General features: G+C 46.5%; 1 protein-coding gene across 7 annotated transcripts in view; it reads left to right on the top strand.

The window, feature by feature from the left end:
• The window catches only part of KIAA0556 (KIAA0556 ortholog), a 234,488-nt gene that overhangs the window by 166,522 nt on the left and 55,887 nt on the right, over positions 1-12,079 (top strand). For all 7 annotated transcript variants that reach the window (XM_009196201.4, XM_017953265.3, XM_009196203.4 and 4 more), the window contains one exon: positions 7,938-8,075. In XM_009196201.4, the coding sequence (XP_009194465.2) occupies positions 7,938-8,075 (138 nt within the window). The remainder of the gene's footprint in view (positions 1-7,937; positions 8,076-12,079) is intronic.

The raw sequence follows: 12,079 nt of genomic DNA, 5'->3' as shown, positions 1-12,079 counted from the left end.
CCATTTAAAACTTAAGTTTAGAGATTTAAAACTTAAGTTTTGATTCCCCTGCCCTCTTCCCCACATCACTTCTTCCTCCAGTATTTCTTGTTCAGTAACCAGCATTGCTGTTGGCTTAGATGTACCACAATCTTCCTTGACTGCCCTAGGAAATTATGGATTTCCTATGAGTCTAGAATTATTTCCAAATAAAAAGTAATAATAATAATGATAATAATAATATGTATGTGTGTGTGTGTGTGTGTGTGTGTGTATACACACACATACATATTACACTTTCATGTATTGGGGATTGATGTGGTTTGACTGTGTCCCCACCCAAATCTCATCTTGAATTGTAAAAATACCCACTTGTCAAAGGCAGGGCCAGGTGGAGATAATTGAATCATGGGGATGGTACATTTGGGCACAGTGGCTCACACCTATAATCCCAGCACTTTGGGAAGTCAAAGCAGGAAGATCACTTGAGGCCAGGAGTTTGACACCAGCCTGGGCAACATAGTGAGACCCTACCTCTACCAAAAAAAAATTAATTAAAAAAATTAACATGTATGTGTATGTATATTTATGTGTATGTATGTGTATATATATATGTGAGTGTGTGTGTGTGTGTATGTGTGTGTGTGTGTATATATATATATATGATTGTGCCCTTCTCCTACTTAAAACATGTCCACTGTGACTTCTGGTTACCCTTGGAAATAAAGCCCAGTTGCTTTCCCATGGCCTGGAGACTCTCTGTGAACAGGCCTCCACTTCCCCCTCTGCCTGCTTCATACACCCCTGCTTCACACCCAGGCTCCAGCAGCCTTGGGCCTGCCCTCTCTTCTTCCAACCCACCAACCTCATTCCTACCTCTCCAAAACCCTCTTCCTCCAGCTTTTCACGTTGCTTCTCCACATTCAGATTTCAGCCCTAATATCACGTTCTCAGCAAGACTTTCCCTCACCCAACGATCTGGAGGAGTCCTGTTCCCTCACACCCTGGTCACTATCACATCACCATTTTTCATTTCTTCAGAGCACATCTCACTGTAAGAAATGATCTTGTTTACATGTATATTATGTCTCCCCAGTTTAGCTGAAAATTCTTGTCTGTCCTGTTTACACTATATCCCCAATACATAAAAATGTGCCATACATATTATTTTTGTTTTTTTAAACGGAAACATAGCTTACAGTTTTTTTGTTGTTGTTGTTGTTTAAGCTTACAATTTTTAAACTTTTTATTTGGAGATAATTTTAGACTCACAGGAAGTCGTAAAATAGTACAGAAAACAGAAGAACAATAGAGAAAGTCAATGAAATCAGAAGTTGGTTCTTTGAGAGGATTAGCAAATTGGCAAACCTTTAGCTAGACTAACCAAAAAATGATGGGGGAGAAGATTAAAATTACTAAAATCAAGAATGATAGAGAGAACATTGCTATTGACCTTACAGAAGTAAAAAGGATTACAAGGGAAAATGAAATTAAGAAACAATTATGTTTACAATAGCATCAAAAGAATAAAATACTTAGGAATACATTTAACAAAAGAAGTACAAAATGTATACTCTGAAAACTACAAAACACTGTTGAAAGAAATCTAAGGTCTAAGAAACTGGAAAAGCATCCCATGTTCATGGATCAGAAGACTTAACATTGTCAAGATGGTAATACTTTCCCAAAATGACCTACAGATTCAGCAAAATTGCTATCAGAATCTCAGCTGACTTCTTTGTACAAGTTGACAAGTTGATTCTACAATTTATAGGGAATTTCAAAGGACTCAGAGTGCTGAAATACTATTGAAAAAGAATAAAGTAGAACTCACACTTCAATTTCAAAGCATACTACCAACTCTGCAGTGATAAAGACTGCATGGTACTGGCATAGGATAAATATATAGATCAATGAAATAGAACTGAGCATCCAGAAGTAAACCCATGGATTTATAGTCAATTGATTCCAACAAGGATACCAAGACCGTTCAATGAGAAAAGCATAGTCATTCAAAAAATGGCCTTGGGACAAATGCGTTTCCACATGCGAAAAGATGAAGGTAGATTTCCACCATATGCCTTATGCAAAACTAACTCAATGGATCAAAGACCTGAATGTAAGAGCTAAAACTTTGAAACTCTTAGAAGAAGACAAAGGTGTAAATCTTGATAGCCTTGAATTTGTCAATGAAGTCTTAGCTATGACATCCAAAGCACAAGCAACCAAAAAAAGGAAAAAGATAAATCAGACTTCATCAAAATTAAAAACATTTTTCCCTCAGATGACACTATCAAGAAAGTAAAAATACAGCCTACAAAAAGGAGAAACTATCTGCAAATCGTATATCTGATAAGGGTCTAATATTCAGAATATACAAAGAAAAAAAAACCCTAATGACAAAAAGATGAACAACCCAATTAAAATATGGCCAAATGGCTTTGAATAGACATTTCTCCAAAAAAGATGTACAAATGGCTGGTGAGCACATTAAAGATACTTAACATCATAAGTTGTTAGGGAAATGCAAATCAAAACCACAATGAGATATCCCTTCACACACACTAGGATAGCTGTAATTTTTTTTAAAAAAAAAAGAGAAAATAAGTATTGATGAGCATGTGGAGAAATTGGAACCTTCATTCTTTGCTTGTGGAAATGTAAAATGGCTCAGCCCCTGTGGAAAACAACTTAACAGTTTCTCAAAAAGGTAAATGTAGGGTTACCAATGACCTAGCAATTCCATTCCTAGGTATATACCCAAGGTAACTAAAAACATACGTTTATTTTAAAAAAACCAAAAAACTTGTACATGTATGTTCATAACAGCATTATTCAGAATAGCCAAAAAGTAGTAGAAACAGCCAGATGTCCATCAATGAATGAGTAAAGAAAATGTAGTATTTCCACAAAATGGAATATTATTCAGCCCTAAAAAGGAAAGAAGCATTGCTACATGCTACAACCTGGGTGAATCTTGAAAACATTATGCCAAGTGAAAGAAGCCAGACACAGAAGGCTATATGTTGTATAATTTCATTTATATGAAATGTCCAGAATAGGCAAATCTGAAGACAGAAAGTAGATTAGTCATTGCCAGGGGCTGGGGGGAGGCAGGAATGGGGAGAGACTGCTAATGAACATGGTTATCTTTTGGGGGTGGTGAAAATGTACTGGAAGAAGATAATGGTAATGGTTGCACAACCTTGTGAATATACTGAACCTTGTGAAAAAAGGACGGAGAAATCTTATACACCTTTACCCAGTTTTCCCCAGTGGTAAATCCTATGTAACTGTAGTACATAATCAAAACCAGGACCTTGACATTGGTATAATGTACAGACCTTCATACACTCACTTGTGTGTACATGTATATGGTTCGATGCAATTTTATCACATATATAGATTTCTTTCTAAAGATACAGACATCGAGATACAGACCAGTTCCGTCACCACCAAGGAGTTCCCTTGGGCTCCTCCTGTACAGCCGTACTTCCCCAAGCCCAGTCCTGACAATGGAAACCACTGATTTGTTCCTCTACATACATTTTGTCATTTCAAGAATGCTATGTAAATGAAATCATACCATTTATATAGCATTTATATCATTACTAAAGTCGGTAACCTTTCTGAGACTCGCTTTTTTTACTCAGTGTAATGCCCTTGACATCCTTCCATATTGTTGTGTGTGTCAATAGTTTGTTCCTTTTTAATGCAATAATTTATTAAATTGGAGCTACTTCTGAGGGCAGTGCACTATCTCCCTGCGGGTTACTATTCAGTGTTATGTTAATGCTGGAGTTAAAAAGGCACCTTTGGTTTAGGAGTTAGAAAGTTACCTCCTCAGAGAAGCCTTCTCTAACCATCCCTTCTAAAATAGCTGTTCCATGGGCCATGAATAATTCTCTTATTTTTTTTCCTAGAATGTGTCCCTGCTTGATTTTTTTTTTTCTTGGAAACATTACCTGTTTGCCTTCCCTCATAGCACAGAGCTACTAGGACCTGGTGGGTCAGGTTCCCTTGCACATGCACCGTGTCTGGCTCAGCATTGGTCCCCCAGGAGGGACCCTGTACAGTGTTTGTTGGGCAAGTTATGGAGTAGATGTGTCTGTGCCTGCTTCCACCCTTTTGCCCTAGCACTTCAGGGCATGCTGACTGCTTTTCTGAATGGCAGCATTGAGATTTCTTTCCTGGAGGATTCTTTTTTTGGCCTCCAGGGCCCACTTTACCACCCATACAGAGAGAAATAGAGAACCCCCAGGAGCAGCACTCAACCAACATTGGTGGAAGTTGGGGTATAAATACCCCAGCTCCTTGGCCCCGTTGGTGCAGTCACTCTGGCGCCTGTTCCACCCTGGCTCCCAGATTCCCTGGGGGGATTAAGCTCTAGTTGCCCACAGGAGCAGCTGTCTTCATAACATACCCTTTATGAGCCACCTTCCCTGCCTTGTCTCACTTCTTCACTCTCCCATTGATATTTTCTGCTCTGTCTAAATAAGCTACTTACACATGGATCCTTGCCTCAGGGTCTGCCTCAGGGGAATCCAGAGACAGAATGAATTAATGCATGAAAGATGGAGGTTCAGATCCTCACTCCACCACATAGGCACTGAGCAACCTTAGGCGATCCCACCCCTCGCTGAGCTTTGGCCTGTTTTGGTCAGTAGCACATGCATTACAGCAATGCCCACCTCCTGGGGTTTCCAAGTGAAAGAAGCCAGAACCAAGGGCAGTAACAGCAGCATGAAGGCGCCCGATTCCCGTTCTGCTGTATTCCTTACCCCCTGTGATGGGGAGGGAGGAGCCGCAGATGCTCTGCCTCCTGCCCTGGCACCGAGGGGTTTTCCCAGCATGTGCCAGGTCAGTCCTGGGCAGCTTCCCATAAGCCTTTCTCTCTGAGATCCTGTCTGTGGAGAGAAAACATCAGAAGGCTGGGGTGCTAATGAGGCCCAGAGTTATCCTCAGGTTAATGTTCTTTGACTTTGAACACCACAATTCCCACTTAGGCCTCCTGTTACTCCTCCTGCTGACAGAAATGTGAAGGGAAATCAATTACAGTCCCCTAGCCCACATCTAAGGGTCAGCCATCAGTCTCTTCCTTTGTCAGGCAGCCACAGTGACCCATTTTAGGCCCCCACTCAGCAAAGGAATGAGACTCACCCGCTGGATTTGGGGATGTGGTTTCTTGACCCCTCGCAGCTGCCCAGAGCACTAGAAGTTCTTGTAGAGCTGGAGAAACTTGCCAGAATAAGTCAGAACCCCTTGAACTCATCGTTCCCCCTTAACAAAAGCCACCTCCTCCCTCCTGAAAGGCACCATTGTCACCGAAACAAGCCCCCTTTGTCCTCCACCGCAGCTGGAGCCTGGGCCTCCCATCTCCTGGGGGCCGATCAAACCCCAGATCAGCCAATCCTCCCTCCCTGGCTCTGTCAAGTAGCAGGCACGTTCCTGGTGGCGGGGAGTCTGTCGAGATGTTCTCAAATGCAGGGCGATGCCCCTTTGAGATAAAAGGGACAAGTCAGCCAGTGTCAGGCCCGCGGAGGTTGCTTATTGGCAGATGGGACTTGCTGCTGCTGCCCTAAACAAGGACCACAGACTCAATGCCTACAGGGGCCAGGCAGAGGCAGAAGAGGGAAGCGAGGTGGATGTGAAGCAGTAGGGAGTAGTGGGGACCGTGGAGCCCTGGGGAATGGCGGGCTTCAGGGGCTGCACACTGTTGGCTCTAGGAAACGGCCATCAGGGCTCCTGAGCTGCCATGTTTTCTGAGTCTGCAGAGGCGCCGGAAATCTGGCTCTTTGGAGAAATCTCCCCATTCCACCACCACCTATTTTTGAGACAGAGTCTCACTCCATCACCCAGGCTGAAGTGCAGTGGTGCGATCTTGGCTTCCTGCAACCTCCACCTTCCAGGTTCAAGTAATTCCCCTGCCTGAGCCTCTCCAGTAGCTGGAATTACAGGCCCGCCACCATGCCTGGCTAAATTTTGTATTTTTTTTTCTTTTAGTAGAGACAGGGTTTCACTACATTGGCCAGGCTAGTCTTGAACTCCTGACCTCAAATGATCCACCCGCCTCGGCATCCCAAAGTGCTGGGATTGCAGGTGTGAGCCACTGCATCCGGCCCTCATATTTTTCCTTTTTTCTTAGAGACAAGGTCTCACTGTGTTGCCCAGGCTAGAGTGCAGTGGTACCAAACTCCTGGGCTCAAGCGATCCTCCCACTTCAGTCTCCCGAGCAGCCAGAACTATAGGCAAATACTGCCATACCCTGCTAATTAAAAAAAATTCTTTTGTAGAGACAAGGTCTCTCTATATTACTTAGACAGGTCTCTAACTCCTGGCCTCAAACGATCCTCCTGCCTCAGCCTCCCAGATCACTGGGATTAAAGGTATGAGCCACTGCACCTCTCTGAATCTCCCCATTTTTAAATGTTGGCAATGAATTTGTGTGTGTGTGTGTGTGTGTGTGTGTGTGTGTGTGTGTGTGAACAAAGCTTACAGTCTGTTCTCTGTTTGTTTGTTTTTTGGGGTTTTTTTGGAGATGGAGTTTGGAGTTCAGTGACACAATCTTGGCTCACTGCAACATCCACCTCACGAGTTCAAGCTATTCTCCTGCCTCAGGCTCCTGAGTAGCTGGGATTACAGGCGTGCCCCACCATGCCCAACTAATTTTTGTATTATTAGTAGAGACAGGGTTTTGCCAAGTTGGCCAGGCTGGTCTCGAACTCCTGACCTCAGGTGATCCATCTGCTTCCCAAAGTGCTGGGATTAGAGATGTGAGCCATCGCGCCTGGCCTACAGTCTCCTCCCTAAAGCTTTAATGAAAGGGCAGATGTTAGGAGGCACACTCCATTTATGCATTCACTTAGTCATTTATTTATTACACAAAGAGTTGTGTTTTCTTTTTTTTTGGCATCTTCCATGTGCCAAGAAACTGTGCTAAAAGCCTAGGGTTCTGGAATAACTAGACACGACCCCTTCCCTTGAGCTCACGGCTGAATGAGGGCATGACATGGACGTGAAAAGAGATGATCGTGGGACCCCAAGGTAGGCACCAAGCTCGGGGACTGCAAGGAGCCAAGGGCACTTGGATTTGCTGAATTCCCCAGATTGAGAAGGTTAGGAAGAGAATTGCGAGAATTGCAAGCAAGCAGAGGCCCACCCTGTGCCAAGGCACCAGGTCAAGCCAGCGTGGACACGTTTGGGAGCAGCTGTGAGTTTTGTCCCAATGGAGAGTGAATAGGTATTGCAGAAAGCCAAGAAAAGGCGGCTGGGGCTGAGAAAAGTCCCCCAGTTTAGCTTTTTCCATCTGCACCCAAAGCACTCATGACATGCAATTTTGTCGGTACGAATGAGAATGACAGCAAGGCGTCCCTGTTCACCTGCCCCTGGGGCCTCCGTCAGGGGGAGTCTGCAAACTGAAGCCTCCAAGCTTGGAAACCCAGAAAGGAACAGAATAAATCCCAGGGCTCAGTGCCCTGGCACTGGCCCAGCCAACGCCTGAGCCAGTGGCTTTCTTTCTTTTCTATTTTAGAAATTTTAAAATTCGGCAGGGTTTTACAAAAGAAAATCAAAGGCTCTGTTTGCCAGGTTAATCAAATAGCGTCCTGTCCTTCTCTCTAGTGTCTTTCCCCTCCCCCAGAGCTCTCCTCAAAGCCGATTAAGTTGATTAAAATAAAGCCCGCTGCATTTTAAATTCCGTCTGGTTGGCAGATCAGAGGGGTCCGTGTGGCAGCTTTGTGCAGGGGGTGGGACGGGGTCAGTAGCCTGCTGTGAAGTGCCGTCCAGACAGGGTGATCTGAGTCCCCAGCCTGGGTGATGGCAATGGGGTGGCCTGGCTGCCTGCCCTGAGCCCTCACCAGGCATCTCCTGGTTTTCGTGAGCCAAAGAGCCACTGCCATTTTACTTTGGGGAGAGGCAGAAATGTGCCTAATGATTTCCCTCTCTTGCTGGCCTTCTAGGACGAGAAAGACTCCTCCCCGTGGACCTGCCCCTTCCGCCCGCCTCTCCAGCTGTTTTTTGTTATTCGAAACACAAGACAGCTGGGGGACTTCAGTCTGGCCAAGATCAAGGTTCGGAATTACTGGACAGCTGATGGCGTAAGTAACAGGCGCTGGTTCCCCACTGGGCACTGGGTTGATGGAAGCGCTTAGCAGTTTGCCAATAGCCTGGTTCCTAAAGTTGCAAAATGGATACATGGAGGCCCTGCTGGCCTTGCGTGTGCAGCAGGAGCCTGCTGGCAGGTTCACACTGCATTCTCATAGCCCCCAGGGACAGAGCTTCTGGCTGCTGGTGTTGGGAGGTGGTATCAGGCCACCCTTGGGGGAACTGGAAAAATACAAGCTGAGACTCAGTTTTACAGATAAGGAAACAGAGACACAGAGAGATTATGTAACTTGCCCCAAGTCACATAGCCAGTCAGTGTCAGAGTGAGAATGTGAACGCCTGCATTCGGACTCCAGGCCCTTTCTCGTAGCCTTCACTTCTCAAATGTTAACTTGCACTGACTCATCTGTGGGATCTTGCTAAAATGCAGGTTCTAATTCAGCAGGTCTGGGGCAGGGCCTGAGATTCTGCAGGTCCAGCCAGCTCCCAGGCATCCCAGTCTTCCTGTTCTGTGGACCTCACTGTGACTAGCCAGGCCCTTAACCTCTGGCTGTTGTGCCCCTCTGGTTCTATTTTTTATTTTTTTAAAGACTAGTCAAGTACAGTAATGAGAAGCGGCGATAGAATGGAAAAAGGAGTTAGTTCTGTAACTGACTGTGATCAATTGAGATAACTTGCTACCTTTGGACCTACCACCTCCGGTTGCAGGATCCACACCCTCCTTTCTAACCTCACACTATCTACCCTCATGCTGCTGCCTGTGCCCACACCCTTTCCTTCCTTCTCTGGGCTGTTTTTCATGCACTCATAGTTCCATCAGGGAGCTAAATAGTGGGGAAGGACAGGAATTCACTTGGCCTATCTGCCCCTCTTATGGTAGACATAGGGGCAAGAGTTGTACTTTCCTTTCAAATCTGTAAGGGAAGCATTTGTTCAAGTGAGATTATAAATAGGAACGGAGCGTCACCTTCAGTCTTGCTAGAGACATTAGGGAGTGGTGAGGACTATGGCACACCGGCAAGCCCATGCCCTAGGGAAAGGGAAGGGTACTTTTCAGCTTCAACTAAGGGTTGCTTTGTAGAATACCAGCCAGTTCTGCCAGATCTTCCCAACATGCCCAGAGAGCTGGATATCTGAGTTTTGACATGAGCCTTCCTTATTTGTAAATGTCAGTAGCTAATTTAAGTTCTTTTTAAACCACCATGCAATTCAAACAAAACTCTTCTTTTTGAGCTAGCCTGCCCCAGACTGTGCGTAGTGTGGAGAAAGGAGCCCGCCTCAGGCTGGGAGAGATCAGGGAAGGTTCTTGAAGGAACACATACCTGAGCTGTGATGGCAAAGGACAATGGCAGTCAGCCGAGGCAGGAAAGGAGAAAGTGTATCCTGGATGGAGGGCCCTGCCTGTTCACAGGCATGGAGGTGTGAAAGAACATAGCCTCCTAATCGCTCTCACTGGCCCTAGGCCCAACCCAGTCTGTCTCCAGCAGCCCCCAGGGAGATCCAGTCACACATCATTGCTGCTTCAAACCCTCAGAGCCTCCCCTTGGCCCAGAGGATCAAGGTCAACCCCCTGAGTGTGACATCAGAGCCTCCTAATCCCCTCACGCTGGGCCCTGCCTCTCTCCTGTCAGAATGTAGGCTGCCCTGGCTTTCCACCCCCTGACCATGGCAGTGATACCTTTATCCCTGCCCCTCACAGCCCCATCTCACTCAACTCAGAATGCCCATCTCTGCCTCATATTCCTGGAAACCCAGATGTCACTTTCTCCAGGAAGCCGACCCTGCCCCCTGCCCCCTGCCCCTTGCACTTCTCTGAGACCTCATGAACATGTTCCACCATCTCCTGACCGGAATTTATGGCTACTTTCCCAGGCCACCATGGACCCCTTAAGAGACGTCTCCACCCCAAGTCATCTCCACTCCCGCCCTAGTGAAAGGAGAAATACGTGGTTGATGAATGAATGAATGAATGAATGAATGAATGAATGAATGAGCTCATGTTCCTAATAATCCATAAGCAGCTGTGTTATCCTTACTGATATCCAGATGAGAGTATAGGAGAGTCTAGGTGGCTTGACAAGACCACATGGCAGGTTGGAGGCAGAGCTGGGAACCTAGTCCTAGAGAGGCAGTCCTCCCCTCTTCCCTCCCTCCTTCCCTCCTTCCGATCCCCCCTTCCTGAGCTGCTTCTTGCTAGTTCTGCCACCCGCCAGCTGTCCATCCACCTAGTGATCACGTCCTGAGCACCTGTCAGTTGTGAGGCACCGCGAGTCAGGAAACTAACAGGACAGGCAGCCCCGGCCAGCTGTGTGTACACACAGTGCTGCCCAGAGCTTTCTCTCATTTCTGATCTTTGAGGTTGTTTGTTTGCTTGTTTGTTTTTAAACAAACACCTGAAGTTTAAACTTGAAAAAAAGAAGGCCAAGCCATTGGGAACTTGTGGAAATTTCTCTGGGCGTGTCAGACCCGCCTTCTCCACTTGCCAGCCCTGGCCTCTTGTGTGCTCAGAGGCTGGCCCTCAGACCCCGGAATGCAGCCCCAGCCCACATAGTCACCGCACACTGCGAGCATCTGGGGCCGGGTCCTCTCATTCCAAGTCCCACTCAGTGCTTCCTGGCTGGTGGCCATCAGCACCCTCTTCTGGAATGGGCAATGGAACAATGCCAGCTGCCCAGGCCTGTGCCCTGCAGCTCGGCCCTGTCACTGAATATATATCTCAGGGCAAGGAAAGCAGATTTTATGTGCAGGATTACAACAAAGATAAGCTTCATCCCTTTTGGCCAGGGCCTGCCTTTGTTCTTTAACCTATGCTCAGCCTTCCTTGTGCTTATAGAATTGTCTAAAATGGCATAGGGTCTTAAGAGTCCCTCAGGAGCTTGGGGTGTCGTCACGGGTGCGTGGGGGAGCTGTTGGCTGCAGGGATTTGAGAGCCGAGGTCTTTCTGCACCCAGACTGGAGTGTGGAGGACTGCGGCTCCTGCCGGGCACCGCTTATGTAACACACACCCATCTGTTGCCAGAATTTACCAGGAGCAGAAAAGCGCAAACAAATGCAGCTGCAGGTTGGTTTGATTTAATATTCTCCAGAGGATGCTATTACTGTGTGTTTTAGAGGAGATAAAATGAGAGTTTATAGGAAATATAGCTTGGCCTGGTAGACGTGGCTTGTTAATACAGTGTTTTGTGTATGGGAATCTGAAGAAGAAAAGTTAAATGTGGGCAGCTAATCCAACCAGGGCTTATTTAGAATGGAAGAAAGGAAGGGATTAGAAAAAGGGGAGTCTCTTTTATTGGGAAATGTGCTGCCTGTGAAATCCTCATGCTAGCATTTATGGGCTCCTTCCCCCCTCACTTGGTGATGCTGTAAGTGTCAGCTGGGCCAGAGGAGAGGGATGGGAGAGGCGAAGTGAGGACGTGGAGGCTGCACTGCCGCCACAGCAGTGCACAGAAGGCAGCAAACAGATGCCTCTACTTGTGACAGCTGCCATTTATTCAGTGCCGTAGGTATCAGGCACGTATAGGCACCCTGTGGGCACTCAGTAAATATTCAATGCATGAATGAATAACTGAACAAATGAATCATCTCAATTAACCCCCAGTGATCCTATGAGGCAGGTAGTGGTATTTCCCATCTTACAGACGAAGAAGCCAGAACTTAGGACAGTGAGATCCCAGATGGCAAATAGGCTGTGTCTCTTTTGCCAACGCTGATGGGAAACAGCTTGCTGGAGTGCTGTCCTGAGAAAGATCTGGAACCTTCTTTCTGGTTCATCGAGGAAAGGGTGCGATGATTGATCAGCCACGTCTGCCGTGGGCTCAGGAGGATGTGCTACTATGTGTGTCATATCTTTTGGTGTTGCCCAGATTAAGTGACTTGCCCAGCTAGCAGGTGGTAAGAGACAAAGCTGGGGAGGGGAATTTGAGGTCCGCTTTGCCTTTCTCTGGTTTTTCACGGCACTGGTTCTCCTGCAGAGTGGCATCTGTTGGGAGGAAGAAAC

The sequence above is a fragment of the Papio anubis genome, chromosome 18 (assembly GCF_008728515.1).
Source record: "Papio anubis isolate 15944 chromosome 18, Panubis1.0, whole genome shotgun sequence".
NCBI lineage: Eukaryota > Metazoa > Chordata > Mammalia > Primates > Cercopithecidae > Papio > Papio anubis.
This window is presented reverse-complemented; position numbering and strand designations above follow the sequence as displayed.